The sequence below is a fragment of the Poeciliopsis prolifica genome, unplaced genomic scaffold (assembly GCF_027474105.1).
Source record: "Poeciliopsis prolifica strain line A6 unplaced genomic scaffold, Auburn_PproV2 SCAFFOLD085, whole genome shotgun sequence".
Lineage (NCBI taxonomy): Eukaryota > Metazoa > Chordata > Actinopteri > Cyprinodontiformes > Poeciliidae > Poeciliopsis > Poeciliopsis prolifica.
In genome coordinates, this window is record NW_026562460.1 from 629,999 (window position 1) to 648,572 (window position 18,574).

The following is an 18,574-nucleotide window of genomic DNA, read 5'->3' on the forward strand; positions in this document are numbered from 1 at the left end:
AATCTGGGTGTAGTGATGAACTCTGACCTGAACTTACAGAGTCATATAAAGACAGTTACAAAGTCGGCCTTGTATACTGGAGAACATTTCCAGAATAAAGGACCAATGTCTAGCAAGATCAAGAGAAACTCACCTTTGTGATTATCTTTACTTGCATTGATAGTGAAGGCTTTGATTAATAAAGCAAGTAATATACATTTTTCTCGTAATATTTTTTTTTCTCTAGCTTTTTTTCGATTCAGTAAGTCATCAGCTGAAGACCTTGAGGGCTATTACATTATTTAGTATGAATAACTGTCTCTTTTTTTCTTTTTTTATTATTCAACTAGAACAAGACATATAGACTGGACTAGAAACATGACTTATGATCCCACTCGTTATTATTTTCAGCTTTTTGTGTTTTGTCTTTTGTAAGTAAGAGTGTGAATATGTGTTCCTATATTGTTCTTTAACAATAGGAGGCTGTGTGCTCCTATTTATCACCTTTTCTCTGGTATGAATTGTATGCATAATTACATTTTTGCTTTGATTTCACAATGTAAAAGTGAATTCTATTAAAGGCATGCATATGATCCATTTGAACATTAAGATTTGATGCCTAAAATTAACTTCTTGAGATGGGGGCTTACTTATAAGGTAATTACTCTTTCTGAAACTTGGTTAAACAGTAATATTTCAACTGATAAAATTATGAATGACAATGTAATATTTTGAAAAGATGCATCAGTTTAGAGAAGGTCTTCTATCCTTAAATTTGACAGAACTCATTCTGTCTGTCATTTGTTTGTTGAATGCCTTTTTATTAAAATTACTCTACATCGTAATAAACATCTTCTCATAGGAAATAAAAGTGCATTAACTCTCTAGACTGCATTATTGAAAAACATCATCCATCTATTTTCCAACACGCTTATATTTATGGGGTTGTGAGGTGTGCTGGTGCCTATCTCCAGAGATCAGTCAAACTGAAGGTCATGATTTTGGACTGTGGGAGAAAGCTGGAGTGAGAACCCACACACGTAATTTTTATTACCACCTCTTTCTACCACGAAAACCTTTTATTGAAAAACATTTTCTTAAATCTGTCATTTTCCATTAAGCAAATTTATTCTCGTTATTCCAGTTTGCGCAATTTTATGGTCAACGAAAACATGACTTATACGTATATACATATACTTATACATATACGTAATGATGGTGAGGCGACATAGGAAATTTCACTGCTGTATAGTGGTGCCCAAGTCCCATCCTCACAATGTACTATCCTTCAACTCTGCTCAAACACACGTGGATCCAATGGCTGAGTTCCCTTAGTGGTTCATTAGATTCAGCTGTGTTGGAGAAGGGATGCTTCTAAAAGTTGCAGGATTGTAGTACTCAAGGCCTGGACCTGGGCCTCACTCTACACACAGTCTATTAAGGCCCAGGTGGAAAAATGATTAGCTAATTTTTCAGTAGAACCAGCCTTTGTTTGGATTACAAGTGTTCATCAGCCTGAGTTGTGTGAATCTTCATTGGTGCAGACAAAGTGTTTGCATTAAGTAATGCTTTTATTGAGTCACTGCTGGAGCATTTGAGAAGCTTAATTTCTATAGAACTGGTTTCCTTTTGGTGTTAGGGAGGCTTCTTAATGTCGCCACAACATTTTCTAACAATTTTGACAGTCTTAGTGAATAATCACATTACATATTTGATCAGTTTCAAATGTTTAAAAATGGCTTACAGCTATGTATGTGTAACACAAGACCAAAAGTCAATAGATTGGACTATGAACATTTTAAAACATAAATGTTTTAAAAACTGCTGTTTTAGTAGATGTGGGACAAATCTAAACTCTAACTAAAACTTTATCCATCCGTCTATCAGAGTGAAACAGCCACCTGCTGAGGGAACCAAGTCAAATCCATCCAAACGGCACAGAGACCGGCTTAACGGCGAACTGGAGCAACTGGCCAGCCTGCTACCATTTTCTGAGGAAGTCACTGCTAGTCTGGACAAACTATCCATCCTACGGCTGAGCGTCAGCTACCTACGAGCCAAGAACTTCTTTTCTGGTGAGCTTACACACCAAATTGGGTTTCTGACATAATTTGATGTTTTCGTAGTTGTTTGTACTTCGGCCCTGCAACAGTGTCTCTTTAGTAAGACAAGAACTCTCCTGTGGTATGAACATGGAGATAACCTTGATGTTCTGTGCATTACTTTCTACTTTCTGTGGTAAACCTCTAACTTAGTCAATGTTTGTCGTATTTTTTTGTCTGGAAAAATTGACAGCAGCTTTTAAGTGATGTGTAGGTTTGAGTGTTTTTTTGCAGATGAAGCTGTTTTTGTGTTATATCTTGTGGAATGTGAATATATATGTCATCTCAGAGCTTTATGGAGGTTACCATCAATGTTGATGTTTAAACTGGTTTCATTAAGCCTTCAAATGACACCTTTTAGAGATACCATCTAACAAGATTGTTATTTATGGAGATTGTTATTTATTTTCCTTAAGAAGTGAACGGAGTAGCCTCAGAGGAGCTACTTGTGTTTTCTCCACTGAAGATGTAACTTCATGTGAAAATACTGCAATGCGGCCACTGGAGGCTCTGGGAATATGAATAATGGAGAGAAACCGTGAAGTTTAAACAATTTATGAAATGATGGCACAGCCATGTTTGTTTAAGGAAACAGCTCTTTGAAATGGCTGTTTGGACTGAAGCAGACAGGATGCAGCTGCACTGATACGAGCAGTGCTTCTTCTCTTCTGTGTGGCTGCTGCTTCTATGCCCTGAAAGCAGATAGCTACATGTCTGCAGTTTTTCATTCTTTTATAGAGTAATGCAAAACCATTTCACATGTATTTGGTGAAATGGTTGTCACATAGAAATATTGACATTGGAGTTCAAAGTGAATAATTAAAGTGCAAACTGTGAAACGAGCTCTTGTCTATCAACGGTAGCTTACTTCCTGCTGTCTTTAAGTAACTAACAAGCTCAGGGCTGTTATATTAGGGCAGCAGATTTGCTGTGCAGCGCTCAGGACCATGTGGCTGTTGTTCCAGGCTTTCTGACAAACCCAGTGTAATCAGTTGTGTGTAAACAGCACTAGTTCTGTGTTTCAGTCGTTTCCAGAAGTGGACAGTCTGATCAGCAAAGTCTTAGCTGGGATGCACTCCAGAATTGGTGCCAGAGCCTCAAAGCATGAGTCTGTTTGGTGTTTACAGGAGCTGTGGAGGACCAGGAGAAGTCAGCGTTCATCAGCTTTTAAAACATGACCATAGGTTGTTTGTTGTGTTTGCATTAAAATGTGGTGCCAGAGGTGAACAGAACTCTGGTGTATATTCTGGCAAATAGAATTATCCCACCAGGTGGCCATGTTTGTTATACTTTAGCGCTACAGAAGGAGAAAGGATCAACCCATGTTTAAAATAAAAGTAGCATTAAAACCCTCAGTGATGACCAAAATGATAAGGTAGTTTTTATTGTGTACCAAATATAAGCATCTTAGAAAAATCGACTGTCAAGGAGCACAGTGTTATTGTAGCATAGCGCCTAATGCTAAGTCAGGTAACCTTTTGGTGAATGTTATAGAGCATATTGTCTGATTTGTCTGTTTTAAGTTGTTAATCATTACTTGGAGTATAAATACTGCTGCAAAAGGCCTAAAAGCATCAATGTAGTAGATAAACATCCTGGAAACCTTCACAATAAGAGCCAAAAATTATATAAACTCCTAGCAATGCTGCAATGCTGCATAACAAAAGAAAAAAAACAATAGTCAATAGTTTTTTCACCTTTGAAGTCAAAAAACAATTGGTTGACTGACAATAGCTGTTGCTTATGCATATTTTGATGAATATACCTTTTTATTTTGTAACTATTTTAGCAGAACTTACAAGTGTTCTTCAAATGAGTGTAAATATGTGCATGTACTGTAACTCTCTACATGTTGCCTACGGCATGTAAGCTGTCATGGCAGCAGGTGTTAGTCGCCTCAGTGTGCACTGGGTGAAAAAGGAACAAAGCCAAATGATTTAGGAAATGACAACTGGACTGACAGGTTTTGCTTATCCTTCCTGCCGTCTTAGCGCAATAATTAGAAAGAGCATGGAAAATGTCATGGTGGGACAGAAGGGAAGGGATAGTAATGGTTTCGGTTTGACCATTACTTTCTGAAAGCACACACAAAAAATATTGTAAAAGCTCACATGGGGTCAGTGTGACCCTGGTGTGCCGCACACAAAGTGACAATCTCATAGGGTCTAAATGACCACGTCTCTTCCCTACGCTACAGCTGGGTCACCACTACAAAGTCTCCCACCAACACTAAGGCTAGTTAGAATGGCCACCCATGATGGTGGATAAACAGTTTCCCTGGAAATGGTATATTGTTTCTCCGCCATTTGCATATTGAGCAACCTACATACAGTTGATTGACAGTAGCTTTTTTTCCCCTCCAGCATTGTGCGCATGTGCATGATTTCCAGATATAACGATAACATGCAGGGGCTCCATGGGGTATGTATGACTGGGTGGAGGTGTACATTATGTATGTCAACATTGTACTGCTGTTCAGATGCTATCGTTAGGTTTTTTTATGCTAGTTTTACATGTGTCCTTCACTCTGCATGGAGTTTGTAACTGTTAGACAACATGCTAGTTCTAGCATACATGCTATACTATTACATATGCTATACTACCATACTATTTTAGCTATGTTAGCATTTCAGCTAATTGTAGCTTTTTTTAATGTTTTTTTTTTCTCTCTGCCTGGGGTATGTTCCTGTAGGTCAACATGCTAATGCTAGCCTAGATGCTATCATTGGTATTTTTGCTAGCATTTCAATTTTAGCTAATTTTAGCTTTTACATGGGTTTTTTTTCACACTGCATGGGGTACTTTGCTGTAGGTCAACTTGCTAGTGATAGCTTACAAGCTATCATTAGTATTTCAGCTAGCTTTAGCTTTTTATCTCATTTTACCTTCTAAACTGCTATGACCTTACAGCATAGGTTGGAAAGCAGTGTTATGCAGCAATTTTAATGGTCTGTGGGTTGGGTGTTTGCACTCACTGAAAGTATGGAAAAATTGAAGGGTACAAATACCTTTGCAAGCCACTGTATGTTCATGAGCTCAGTGCAATGAGAAATTTTATCACTGCCATTCTCAGTTGAGCAGAATAATTCACACTAGCATAGTAATTTGTTTTTCCACAGCAATGATCAATGCTCACTGACAGAAAAAAACAGCTGACATGTTAATTATGTTGTAGAAACTTATAAAATGAGCATCAACATATTTAAAAACACAGCCACAAAGAGAATATGTCACTTGTCATTTCTGTTAGACTGCCAATGTTGGTTCTTATCTGGACAGTAGTTCCTGATTAGCTGCAAATAGGTGCAGATTAACACCTGAACTGAGCCTAACCTGACATAAGCCTTTAGAGGCAGCATGCAGTCTAATGTCTCTTCTCTCTGTGATCTTATTACAGTAATTCTTTGGTGATGCTGCAGCTTTAGGTACAAACACATTTTTTCCAATGTGAAACATTAACATGCAAATGTTATTGATTGAAACAAATCAATAAATGTAGTACCGGATAATCATTGCATTGTTTTTAACAGTTTGTTTGTATTGGAGACATGTTTACTCACTGAAAATGATGAACATCCCCCAGACAACATATGTACGTAGGTGATGTATATGTATATATGGTCGCGGGTAATTTTCACCATGCAGGTTTGAAGTAGTGCTCCCTAAATTCCACCAGCACATTAAAAGTTGAAGGGTACAACTTTTAATGTGCCCTTGCACCCTTCAATAGTTCCCCTTGCGTCTTAGCTATTTGTAATCTTCTCCTAGTTTCTTACAGTTTGAATTGCTTTTTATGGTAGCAAAAATGGACAATTTAAAACTCAAGAATTATTAGTTTTCAATGATTGCAGAAATGAAATTTTAGGCACTAACTTGAGCCAGAGTGATGTACACCCGCCAGCAGACAGCCAGTGTTGTTTTGTCAGTGAAAGTTGAAGCGTCTGTCTGGACATCAGTGGGGATGCAAAGTTTGCTCTGTGTCTTTTCCCATAAAAGTGATTCTTAAAGCAATCTGTTATCAGACCTCATCACATCTTCTTCCCACTGCTTTGTGATGTAACCTGAATGTGGGTGAAGGATCTAATCTAACCATCAGCATTACTGTGCAGCTGAACAGTCAGTGCCCGGGAACCCTTCCTCTTCGTAGGCTTAACATGCTGGCCTAATGCTGTCTGCGCATGTAGCACCATTTCATAATTCATGTGATCTGATAGTGTTGTATGAACAGACTGCTGCTAAAGCAGTATTTGTTATATAATTCATCAGAAAATAAAGTACTTCTTCTAACCTATCAATGCATCTGTGTGTGCTGTTTTTCAGGTATAGACTAGGTGTAGGACTGATGTGTAAATTGAGTTCAGGTCAGGATTAGACTGTAGAAATGAATGAAAACTGAATATTAGGCAATGCAAAGTCCACACACACACACACACACACACACACATATATATATATATATATATATATATATATATATATATATATATATATATATACATATATATATATATATACACACACATATATACACACACATATATATATATATATATATATATATATATATATATATTTTTTTTTTAATTCAAAATTCCCTTCTCACCCACCGCGGGTGGTTCTTATCCTCTGAACTCGGGTCCTCTACCAGAGGCCTGGGAGTTTGAGGGTCCTGCAGTATCTTGGCTGTGCCAAGGACTGCACATTTCTGGACTGAGATGTCTGATGTTGTTCCTGGGATCTGTTGTAGCCATTGCTCCAGTTTGGGGGTTACTGCCCCGAGGGCCCCGATGACCACAGGCACCACTGTGGTCTTCACCTTCCAGGCCCTCTCCAGTTCTTCCCTGAGGCCCTGGTATTTCTCCAGTTTCTCGTGCTCTTTTTTCCTGATGTTGCAGGCACTTGGTATTGCTAGATCTACCACAACGGCTTTCCTCTGTTGTTTATCCACTACGACAATGTCTGGTTGGTTCGCCATTACCATTCTGTCTGTCTGGATCTGGAAGTCCCACAGGATCTTAGCTCTGGCGTTCTCCACCACCTTTGGGGGTGTTTCCCACTTTGATCTCGGGGTTTCCAGTCCATATTCTGCACAGATGTTTCTGTACACTATGCCTGCCACTTGGTTATGTCGCTCCATGTACGCTTTCCCTGCCAGTATCTTGCACCCTGCTGTTACATATATATATATATATATATATTATATATATATATATATATATATATATATATATATATATATATATTGAGCTGGACTCAAGGACAGCAGAGAGGCCCTCATCCTGGCGCCCAGGAACAGGCCCTAAACACCAGAGCAATAGAGGCCCAGATCTACCACACCAGACAAGACCCAAGGTGTAGGTTGTGCAAGGAGGCCCCTGAGACAGTCCAGCACATGCATGAAGAACTGGAGAGGGCCTGGAAGGTGAAGACCACACACACACACATATATATATATATATATATATATATATATATATATATATATATATATATATATATATATATATATATATATATATATATATATATATATATATATATATATATAGTCCTTGTGGGAGTCTCACTCCCACAAGGAACAATAGCAGACATAGAGGACAGTTACAAGTACCTAGGTATACCACAAGCAAATGGCAACCTCGATGAGGCCACAAGGAAAGGAGCCACAGCTAAATACCTCCAACGAATAAGGCAAGTCCTGAGAAGCCAGCTCAATGGCAAGAACAAAATCCGTGCGATAAACAGCTATGCCCTGCCAGTAATCAGATACCCTGCTGGAATAATTAGCTGGCTAAAGGAGGAGATAAAAGCCACAGATATTAAGACTAGAAAGCTACTAACCATGCATGGAGGGTTCCATCCCAAATCCAGCACCCTGAGATTGTACATGAGCTGCAAGGAAGGAGGCAGAGGACTAGTGAGTGTGAGAACCACTGTCCAGGAGGAAACATCTAAGATCCATAAATACATCAGGGACAAAGCCTCAACAGACAATGTGCTCAGTGAATGTCTCAGACAACAGGAACGGAGGTTGAGGTGCCAGAGATACCATCATGGGAGGACAAGCCCCTACATGGGATGTACCACCAGCAAATAACCCAAGTGGCTGATATCAGTAAATTCTTCCAATGGCTGGAAAAAGCTGGACTCAAGGACAGCACAGAGGCCCTCATCCTGGCCGCCCAGGAACAGGCCCTAAACACCAGAGCAATAGAGGCCCAGATCTACCACACCAGACAAGACCCAAGGTGTAGGTTGTGCAAGGAGGCCCCTGAGAAAGTCCAGCACATGCATGAAGAACTGGAGAGGGCCTGGAAGGTGAAGACCACAGTGGTGCCTGTGGTCATCGGGGCCCTCGGGGCAGTAACCCCCAAACTGGAGCAGTGGCTACAACAGATTCCAGGAACAACAACAGACATCTCAGTCCAGAAATGTGCAGCAGTCCTTGGCACAAGATACTGCAGGACCCTCAAGCTCCCAGGCCTCTGGTAGAGGACCCGAGCTCAGAGGATAAGAACCACCCGAGGTGGGTGAGAAGGGAATTTTATTTTATTTATATATATATATATATATATATATATATATATAATATATATATATATATATATATATATATATATATATATATATATATATATATATATATATATATATAAAATTTGCATTTGTGTGTGTATGCTGAGCTGTGGTAGCCCTTTGGAGGAATTCCAGGATAACATGTAGGGATTGGGCTGGAAATGTAAGCAGCACCAGCTCAGAATGTTCCAGTTAATCCTGTTGTAGTTAGTATGATGAACAAATTGAAAGTGGTGAAATATTTGCTAATATTTGTAGTGTTTTCTGGATTATTGGAAACTACAGGACAGCCTTGAGTTGATATTTTTCATTTATGTGCTGATAAAAACTAGTGGTCAATGAATTGATAAACATTGCCCAGAATTTCAGTTGGTTCAGTATTCTGAATGCATCATCTCCAGATCCATCTCCACACAGCAAATAAGACCTGTTGCTAAAAATCTTTACTTGCTAAACTTCTGAAAACTTGTGCAGCGTCCTTCGCTCTGAGGTCCAGCTCTACTTTCATCCTTTCCACTCTTCCACTGTGAAACTCAAATCTTTCAGTTACCATGGCTACTGGCTCTGAATTGCCCTATGGGCCTGAGCCCAGATTTATTCATTCTAATCTCAAAATCACTTGTTGAGAAGGACTTACTCTAAATGATTTCTATATTTTCTCTCCTACCACAATGTCTTCAAGTCATTTCTGCATGTATTTTATGTTTCAAGCTAAGCTAAGCCTTGGAAACACAACATCTCGGTTGTCAGGAGTCAGGAGTAATGTAACCTCTTTTTCAATGTATTAAATCATGAGCCCAGATATTTAGCCTTCTGCCTTCCAAGACAGTCTGCTGGTTTGACTGTAATAATCTGCAGAAAATTTCCACTTCCACCAAAATGACCCCGACTATCTGTTGTCATCATCTTTGTATCAGAATCTTCTATTATTTTTGTACTTTTATTTAATGAATGGTTTAATTCAGATTTGGGAAAATCATTAAGGGAGATGACAATTGTTTAATAGTTTTATGAGAAAAGGCGAGTGTGTGTCTGCTACTTACAGACAAAAGCTTAAAACAAGAAATCTCACCAGAACCTGATAAAATGTGACAAGCTGTGTTTGTTTTTGGGTCACTGCTTACATGTCAATCAGGGTGCCATGGCAACCCTCCACTAACATGTCCTGACCCCAGTCTATGTTCACCACAGATGAGTGGGCAGATCAGAAAAAAGCAGTTTACTGAAGTCCTAAAGAAGAATAATGAATTTGCACCAAACCCCGGGCAGCAATGCGTAACTCATTATTCATGCAAGCAGTGCATGCAAGAGTAATGTAACCTCTTTTACTAACTTCATCATCAAACAGGATGGCTTAATTTCAGAGACTGAGCAAACACAATAAATGTGTAAATAAATAAATAAGTGTATGCAGTTTTTTGAGAATCCAAAAGCTACTTAAACAGCTCTACCAAATTTATGAGAAACCTATGTATGAATAAGTTTAAAGATTAGGCTGGTTACACTTCCAACTCACATCTATAGCATGCTTTCTTGTACCTGCTTGGACTCTTAACATCGCACCATCCCTGACATTGATTTCCTGTTAACCTTATGTTCTTAAAATAAAAGATCTGGCTCAGAATTAGTTACCAATCACGTCATACTTCAGCCTCTGGGTCAGGGGTCTTCACAGGTCATGACTTGGTGTTCCTGGGGGACCAGAGATCAATGATCAATGCAACCTTTCTCATCCCTCCATCCAATCACTTGAGCAGAGAGGTAACTAACCATTAGTGACAAGTAAGAGTTATCATTCTAGAAGTTTGTTTCAGATTTGTAGAGCATGACTCTGAATGTTGCTTCTCCGTGTTTGATTCTGGTTCTGGATGAAGAGCTGACCAGAACCAGAACCGGAGAGGTTTGGAAGGTTGATGCAACAACAGCAGATCTTTAATGTATTGTGGTGCTAAACTGTTGAGTGATAAATAAACTGACATTATTTTAAATGTAATGACTTTAGAACTGGGTGATGTGCTCTATTTTCCTGGTCTTAGTGAGAACACCAGCAGCAGTTTTCTGGATTGGCTGCAGCTTGATACACATGCTGGTCTCTGTGTTTGCCCCTACAGTTGCCCTGAGCAGTCAGAAGGGAGCCACTGGAGCCAGAGGGAACATTGAGAAACCAGGAGGTGGAGAGAAGCAGGTGCGTGAAGGAGAGCTGCTGCTGCAGGTCAGTACTTCTCTTCATACAGGATGGATCTGTTGTTTGTACCATTCTGTACATCTACTTTCACAGATTATGAGTTGTTACTATGCGGATGACACACAGCTCTACATTATGATGTCACCAGGTGACTCTGAACCCATCCAATCACTGAATAAATGCTTAGAACAGATAAATGTGTGGATGTGCCAAAACTTTCTCCAGCTGAACAGAAACAAAACTGAAGTCATTATTTTTGGACCTAAAGAGGAACAATCTAGAGCTACAGATCTAGAGCTATAGATCTAGAGTTATAGATCTAGAGCTATAGATCTAGAACCTTTTTGTCATGTTGTCCTAGAGCTATAGATCTAGAGCTATAGATCTAGAGCTATAGATCTAGAGTTATAGATCTAGAGCTATAGATCTAGAGTCAATGCACAGCTTCAGTTATTAAAATTAAAAACTAGAAATCAGCCCGAAACCTGGGAGTAGTGATGGACTACCTTGCGAGTCACATAAAGACAGTTACAAAGTCGGCCTTCTATCACCTGAAGAACATCTCCAGGATTAGAGGACTAATGTCTCAGCCAGATCTAGAGAAACTCATCCATGTGTTTATCTTTAGTCGCATTGATTATTGCAACAGCGTCTTCACAGGCCTGTCCAACAAATCAATCCTCCAGCTGCAGTGATCCAGAAGCTGCTGCTCCTGTTCTCACTAAAACCAGGAAGATAGAGACATAACAGCAGTTTTAAAGTCGCTCCACTGGCTCCCTGTAGCTCAAAGAATAGACTTTAAAATACTGTTGTTAGTTTATAATCACTGAACGGTTTAGCACCACAATACATCAAAGATCTGCTGTTGTTGTATCAACCTTCCAGACTCTCAGGTTCTGGTTCTGGTTCTGCTCTGCATCCCCAGAACCAGAACCAAGAGAGGAGAAACAGCTTTTAGCATCTATGCACCAAAAATTTGGAACAAATTTCCAGAAAACTGTAAAACAGCAGAAACCCTGACTTCCTTTAAATCTCAAGTAAAACACACCTGTTTAGAATTGTATTTGAAATGTAATATGGAACAATGTATTGTTTATTCTATGATGCATGACTTTGTGTTTTTGTGTTTATGATGTAAAGCACTTTGAAATGCCTTGCTGCTGAAATGTGCTATACAAATAAAATTTGATTTGATTTGATTTGATTTGATGTTTTGATTTAGGTTTTTTGGAGGGTGTGGATAGTGATGATTGGTTCTGGCTCTCATGTTCCCTTGTGACCCTGCCTGCCTTGCTCTGAGAATTTGAAATGTTACACTTTACTCAAACAGATCAGCTCTTAAGCACAAAAACTGGATAAACTGCACCTCACAATAACGAACGTCAGATGTCTACAACCGAATGAAACAGGTTATTATTTAAAATATTTTATCCAATTCAAACTGCTGTCAACAGTTTTCTGTCGTTTTATAAATGAGTATTTTCTGCACATAGTGAGTGAAAGTAAACTTAAAGCTTTATACAGGAAATTGCCTTCATTTTCTGTTAAATTTCACTTTTTTATTTCATTACCATTGCTCCATCCTGATTGGACCTTTTCAGCACTTGTCTGCTACGTCAGATAACTGAGCATTTCTGTCTCCCTTTGAACCTGAGAGAACGGATCCTTTCTTAATCCTGATAACCCTGAATGCATCTGCATCTATTACTCCAGAAGAAAGACTCAGTGGCTGGTTGCTAACATGTACTGGGAAGATCACATTGTGTCACCTACCAGCTGTGTTGCTGTTTCTGTGTTTAAAACTGTTGGTCTTATTAAACTTGAACATGTTTTGAAGAAAACCCACCAGAAACTAATCTCATGGAGTTTCTCTTTAGTGCCTGTGTCACTCAGTTGAACAAGCTCACTGGCACAGCGGTCTTTTGGGTTTTGGTGCAGTCATTTCATTGATTTTCCACTCCAGTTCCTTCAAATGTGCATCAGCCTAGCATTCCAGGGAAATGGAGGGAGAAGACTACCAAATATTTTCCAACTGGAGCAGGGAGGTTTAGTTGTTCCTCATATGGGTAATAATGAGAATACAAAGCTCATTTAGAGAAACAATATTCCAATCAAGTTATGGCTGGACATTGATAAATTTCCTGGCTGAACCTGTGTTGAACTGGTTTGCCTTGACATCAGATGAGAGGAACTGTGAGCCATCCAGTCAGTCAACTCCGCCTGTAGGAAATCTTTCAGATTTATCCTCTCCTTGCCTGGCTTACCAACCAGGGGAGCAAACGGAAACACATATGAGCAACACTTGGACCAAAACTCTCCCATGAAACCTGATGACCTCTTTATTGACTTTTCAATTGGAGTGGTGCAAGCCACGTCTTCATCTGCAGACTGAGTCCCATGATAAACAGGTGGGAGATGAATGGGTAATGTACTGGTGTGAGGACATGTAGCCTCAGTCATATCAGTGCCTCCAGCTCTCTCGAAGAGCTGAAGGACTCAGCTCCTCTACTGACTGACATTTGCAGTCTTCTGTTTGCTTTGGATGAGAAATGGCAGATCACGAGATGAGTGTGTACCACCTAACCCTAAACCCATGCTGCCGGACAGTGGTCAGCACAAATTGGTTTAGTGATGTGAAAAAAATGTTTTCTTTAAAAAGAAGTAATAAGTATGTTCCATTTCCCTCAAGGTGCCCCCTCATCTCCCTTCTCAGTCTCATTGCTGGTGAATTATTATCCTTCATTCATGCAGAAGAGTTATAGATATACAAAATTGTTAGGGTTTTTTTTTATAATAGCATTACGAGAAGAAAACATGCTGCTTGTACTTCTGGTATGAAAATGAAATATGGAGATCATTAAGTCATATCACACAGTTATACGAGAATCTCATATTTGTCTATAATCCATTCACCCTTCCTCGTCTTTTGTTCTTTAGTTCTGACAACATGACATTAATATAATATTTTATTTAGGAAAACAGGTCTGTGAACATATTTGACTCCTTTTTGAACCATCTATTGTCCATGGAAGAACATGAGGTTAAGCCTGGTACTGTATGAACTAGGGAAACAGTATGTGTTAGGCTCCCCCAAGTTTGACTCTGGTTGATGTCACTTTGGTTCCTGGATGCCTTTCTCTCACTCTGGTACATAACAAAGTCACTTCTTGACAGTTTCTCAACAGTCCTTATCAGTCAACTTAGAGTCAAACTGCCATGCAGGTGAAAAACACATAAATAACCTGGTTTGGGCCAGTTATAAAGATAATTAAAAACATTTGAAACATTTGGAAAGACATTGAACTACTAAATAATGTTCTGGTTACGAGTCTGAAAACAAACACAGAAACCATACAGTTCCACTTGTACACTCAATTGAATTGAAAAGTACATGGCGATGAATATTCATGAATATGTATCTTAATTTTAGTCAACATATTTAATCACACATTTAACCAAATTTAAAACAAATTTGATTTGGATGCAGCAAAGTCTCCTTCTGCAAATATGAGTCGAATATGTAGCATTTTTGAATCGTAATTGGGGTTTGCACAAAATCAATGCAATCACAAATGGACCCCGGGCCACAGTTTGAACACCCCTGATTTAGGTTAATGAAAGTTAAAGGAGAGTTTAACCTGATTGGCTGCGAATGGATCCATGTCTCAGTCCTTCTCTTCTGCAAACCAGAACGAATCCCCTGGAAGACAAACAGAAATAACTTCATGAGCATCAAGTGATTCGTCAAAAATATCTGAAATGTTTTGGAAGTCAACCAGCATCTTTGTGTGAACTGTTGGAGAGCGACAAACAACAATAACATTGCTGTTTACTTTCACAACATTAACAGCAATAGCTCTAATGTGCAACGTTCCACAGACACCGAGAATGTGTTTTTAATAAACAGAATCAAGAATCTTTAACGTCAGTAAATCTTGATTTCAGAACCCTCCCTTATGGTTTTCTTTATATATTAACAACATATTTCTTCATTACTGTTGCAGGAATTTCATTAGAAGCTACATAAATTAAAATCACCATGATGGAAATCCAAAGGTGCCAATAATCATGAACAATTAAATATCCCGTTTACTGATGTTTTTGATTGGTTTAATTTATTAATAATACTGCTTAGACCAGTCAACATAATCAATGACATCAACATGAGCACTTTACGTCACAAGTCAAACTCGAGGCCCGTGGGCCAAATCTGACCCTCCATAGCTTTTTATGTGGCCCTGTAAATTCTAGACTAAATGTGTGATTATATATTATGTTATCAATCAAATCAATGCAGTTTTTCCTGTTTACTGATAAATTACAGCAACCAGTCCCTCCAGTTTCTTGAGAATTATTATGCAAAATCGTCAAATTCCTGCACTTTGTTGCGTTAAAACATAATTGAGAGTTTATTGCAAATTTTTCACAAAAGTTGTCTTACCTGTACTATCGGGCTTTTAGAGGTCGTTTTTCGAATTATGTCGCCATGGTAACTCCAAATCCCACCACAAGTAATTGCTCCAATGTTGGGATCGAGCCGCAAGTTTTGACACCACATTTGTGGGTAGGCACACAGTGGTGAGCTGCATTAACGTTTATACCTTCTATAAATGAAGACGATAATAATAATGCTCTCTCTATGCATTGCTATGGGCAGGCCCCAATTACATCTTTTCAACATTAGTTAATCGGCTACAATTGAATGATAGTCTGATGGTTAATCCAACATCAATCGTCAACCTTAACCAGAACAAGTCTTTCTGACCAAAATTCAATGTTGAATTATCATCGCTTGCTATTTGGGAAGTCTCTCTCAGGTTTTAATTCAATTTGTGAGTAGATTATCTGTATCTGTATTTATGTAGAAAGGTAGTATGGCCTGATATGTAAAAGCCAACATCACAGTTTCAGTGGTTTCTGACATGTTGATCCAATTCCACTCGTGTCATATAAACCAAGGGTGTGTGGCTTTTTGTCCTGCAGGCTCTCAGTGGGTTTGTCCTGGTCACTAGTGCAGATGGAACCATTTTCTATTCATCTCACACCATCCAGGACTACTTGGGCTTCCATCAGGTATTCTTCACCTTGAATCTGCTCTGTTTGAATGTCAGAACCAGAATATGGAGGCAGGGGGAGTAGAGAGCGGAGGGTGGGTTACAACCCTCAGAAGTGTTTAAGAATTATTCTACCGGTGGAAGATGAAGGTATAAGCAGGCAGAAAAAAACAATGACTTATAAGCGATTCTATGTAGACATACATAAAAAAAGTCTATTATGCAATATAGTTTCCACCAGTCATTGGTTTGGCATTAAGGCTGATACTTAATGAGGAATGTATATGCAACATGTGGGTGGGATCACTGCATTTTCTATTTATATCTTGGTTTTTCTTATTTGAGCCACAGGAACAGCTGTCCTCTGCAGACAAAAACATGGTGGTGCATGCTAAGATCCCAACAAAAACGGGCCAGAGAACCAAACTGAACATGCATAGCTGCTTTTCTCTTTAGCTGGAGCCTCTGGGGGTGATGTCACTATAACGGTGTCTTTGCTATAACTAGTGATTGTCCCATCACTGGAGCCCACATCCCAAACTCAGCAATAATCTGTTTATCTAAAGGAATTCTGTGTGTTCATGTTTATGTATCCTGGTTTTCTTTAGAGATTTGGGCAACCACATTTTCTGAAACAACATGCTACATTTCCACTGGAGGCAGGAAGGACCTCGTGGTTTGAAGTTCCTGCACAGATGTAGAAAACCTTGGCCCATGCCAATCGCAAACCATTTTACACTCCTTCATATCCCATGTCACATTGTTGTCTATCTGCGAGGCATTTCAGTGGTGCAGGAAGACATGCTGTGTCTTTTATGATTGTGTATCCTCTTTCTACTTGCCTCATGTACTCAGTTAATTCCTTCACGTACTCATTTCTTTCCTCGTTAGACTGATGTCATTCACCAGAGTGTGTATGAGCTTGTCCATACAGAGGACCAGCAGGAGCTGAGAAGAAACCTGCACTGGGCTTTGAATCCTCCCCAGGCTGCAGCGTCTGCCATGTCCCACGACTCCCCCCAAGGTGACCACTCTCCTCTCTCCTCTCTTTATGATCTTGATAAGTCTTTACACTGTACAAACAGAAACAAGCTTGATCATCTACTCTATTATTTTTGTTTTCCTTTCTTAAGACGTGGGTTTTTATACTTCCTATGACTTGTTTGAGGGTGACACATTCTCATATGTGTTCTTTGATACTTGACATAGTTTTACAAAACCGTTAAATCAGTTTGTGTGTACCCAATGCTCTGGTGGTGATTTTTGGTTCTAGCTTTTTACCTCTGAGAACAAACAGACAGACATTATTATGAGATGGTTAAGCACACAGCATTAAGCTGTGAGGCCAGCCCCAGCTCCAATCACATGACTCTGTAATCTTCACTGTGGCTTATGAGTTGAAGTGGTCCTAGATCTGTATTTAGGTTTTAAGATGCTTATGTGTGTGTGGGTGTGTGTGTGTCCCCTTTGGTGGGGAGCTTTGTATTTTGGTTCAGATAAACAGTTCTAACACATCCAAGGTGCAGCTAGTCTGAGGAAAACCTGGTTGCTCAATATATTCAGAGAGATGCAACTTAGACAGAACAAAGTCTAGCTTAATATGAATATGAATATGAATATGAATATGAATATGGAGTCCATCACCTCAACACACAAAACATATCAAAATGGTGAGCTAAAACTGAATTTAGGAATGCCTTGTCATAAAATAAAAAACTACCAAGTACTGAACATTGCAAAAATGAGAAACTAAAATTAAGAAAGTTGTTATTTCAGTGGATTCTCAAAAATAAAACATACAAATTGATTTGTGTTTTGTTGCCATAGAGATGGAACTGGACAGCAGCTCTTTGGTCACCTACAACCCCAAGCAGCTTCCACCAGAGAACTCTTCATTCTTAGAGAGGAATTTTGTGTGTCGCTTCCGCTGCCTGCTAGATAATTCCTCTGGCTTCCTGGTGAGTTACACAGTCTGGAGACCACAGGCCAGTGTTGCTTCCGGACTATCTGCCTGCTTTAGCAAGGGTTTGGATAGAACATTTCAATGAAAGATGTACAGAAATGTATCAGGAGGTATCTTTCTTGTATGGAAAATGAATGAATATCTCACCAATTTACTATGTTTTTAGCTAAATAATTTGTTTAAAGAGTAAAATGTGACATCTTCAAAATCAAAGTATTTTAACTTCATACCTCACTCTATTCAGAATTCTTCTATTTATTCAGAAATCACTTTTAATATTGATAATCTGAGACTTCCTCAAAAGGCAACATTTTCACTTTATGGTTGAGAATGTATGGAGTATATGGATATGCAGAGGAATTAATAAAGATGAAGAGTTATTATTATGGGGGTTTTAAAGAAAGCCACATTAGTTTACATTCACACACAAAAGGATGGGCCTGTGAGTTTGAGAGGATGTTCTTCTCGTGTAAATCTGCTTCCTGTGTAGGCTCTGAACATCCAGGGCAGGCTCAAGTTTCTGCATGGACAAAACCAGGAGCAAGAAAATGGAGGGAAGGGCATGACTCAACTTGCCCTTTTTGCCATCGCGACTCCTCTGCAGCCTCCGTCCATCCTGGAGATCAGGACCAAAAACATGATTTTCAGGACTAAACACAAGCTGGATTTTACACCCTTGGCCTGTGATGCTAAGTAATGTCACCTTTTGCTGCTT

General features: G+C 39.1%; 1 protein-coding gene across 1 annotated transcript in view; it reads left to right on the forward strand.

Annotated features, from left to right (window-relative positions):
* LOC129353148 (aryl hydrocarbon receptor-like) overlaps positions 1 to 18,574 on the forward strand; it is a 32,243-nt gene that overhangs the window by 4,219 nt on the left and 9,450 nt on the right. The window contains exons 2-7 of the mRNA XM_055022369.1: positions 1,867 to 2,054; positions 10,769 to 10,869; positions 15,826 to 15,915; positions 16,788 to 16,920; positions 17,724 to 17,854; positions 18,350 to 18,552. Coding sequence (XP_054878344.1) covers positions 1,867 to 2,054; positions 10,769 to 10,869; positions 15,826 to 15,915; positions 16,788 to 16,920; positions 17,724 to 17,854; positions 18,350 to 18,552 — 846 coding nt within the window. The remainder of the gene's footprint in view (positions 1 to 1,866; positions 2,055 to 10,768; positions 10,870 to 15,825; positions 15,916 to 16,787; positions 16,921 to 17,723; positions 17,855 to 18,349; positions 18,553 to 18,574) is intronic.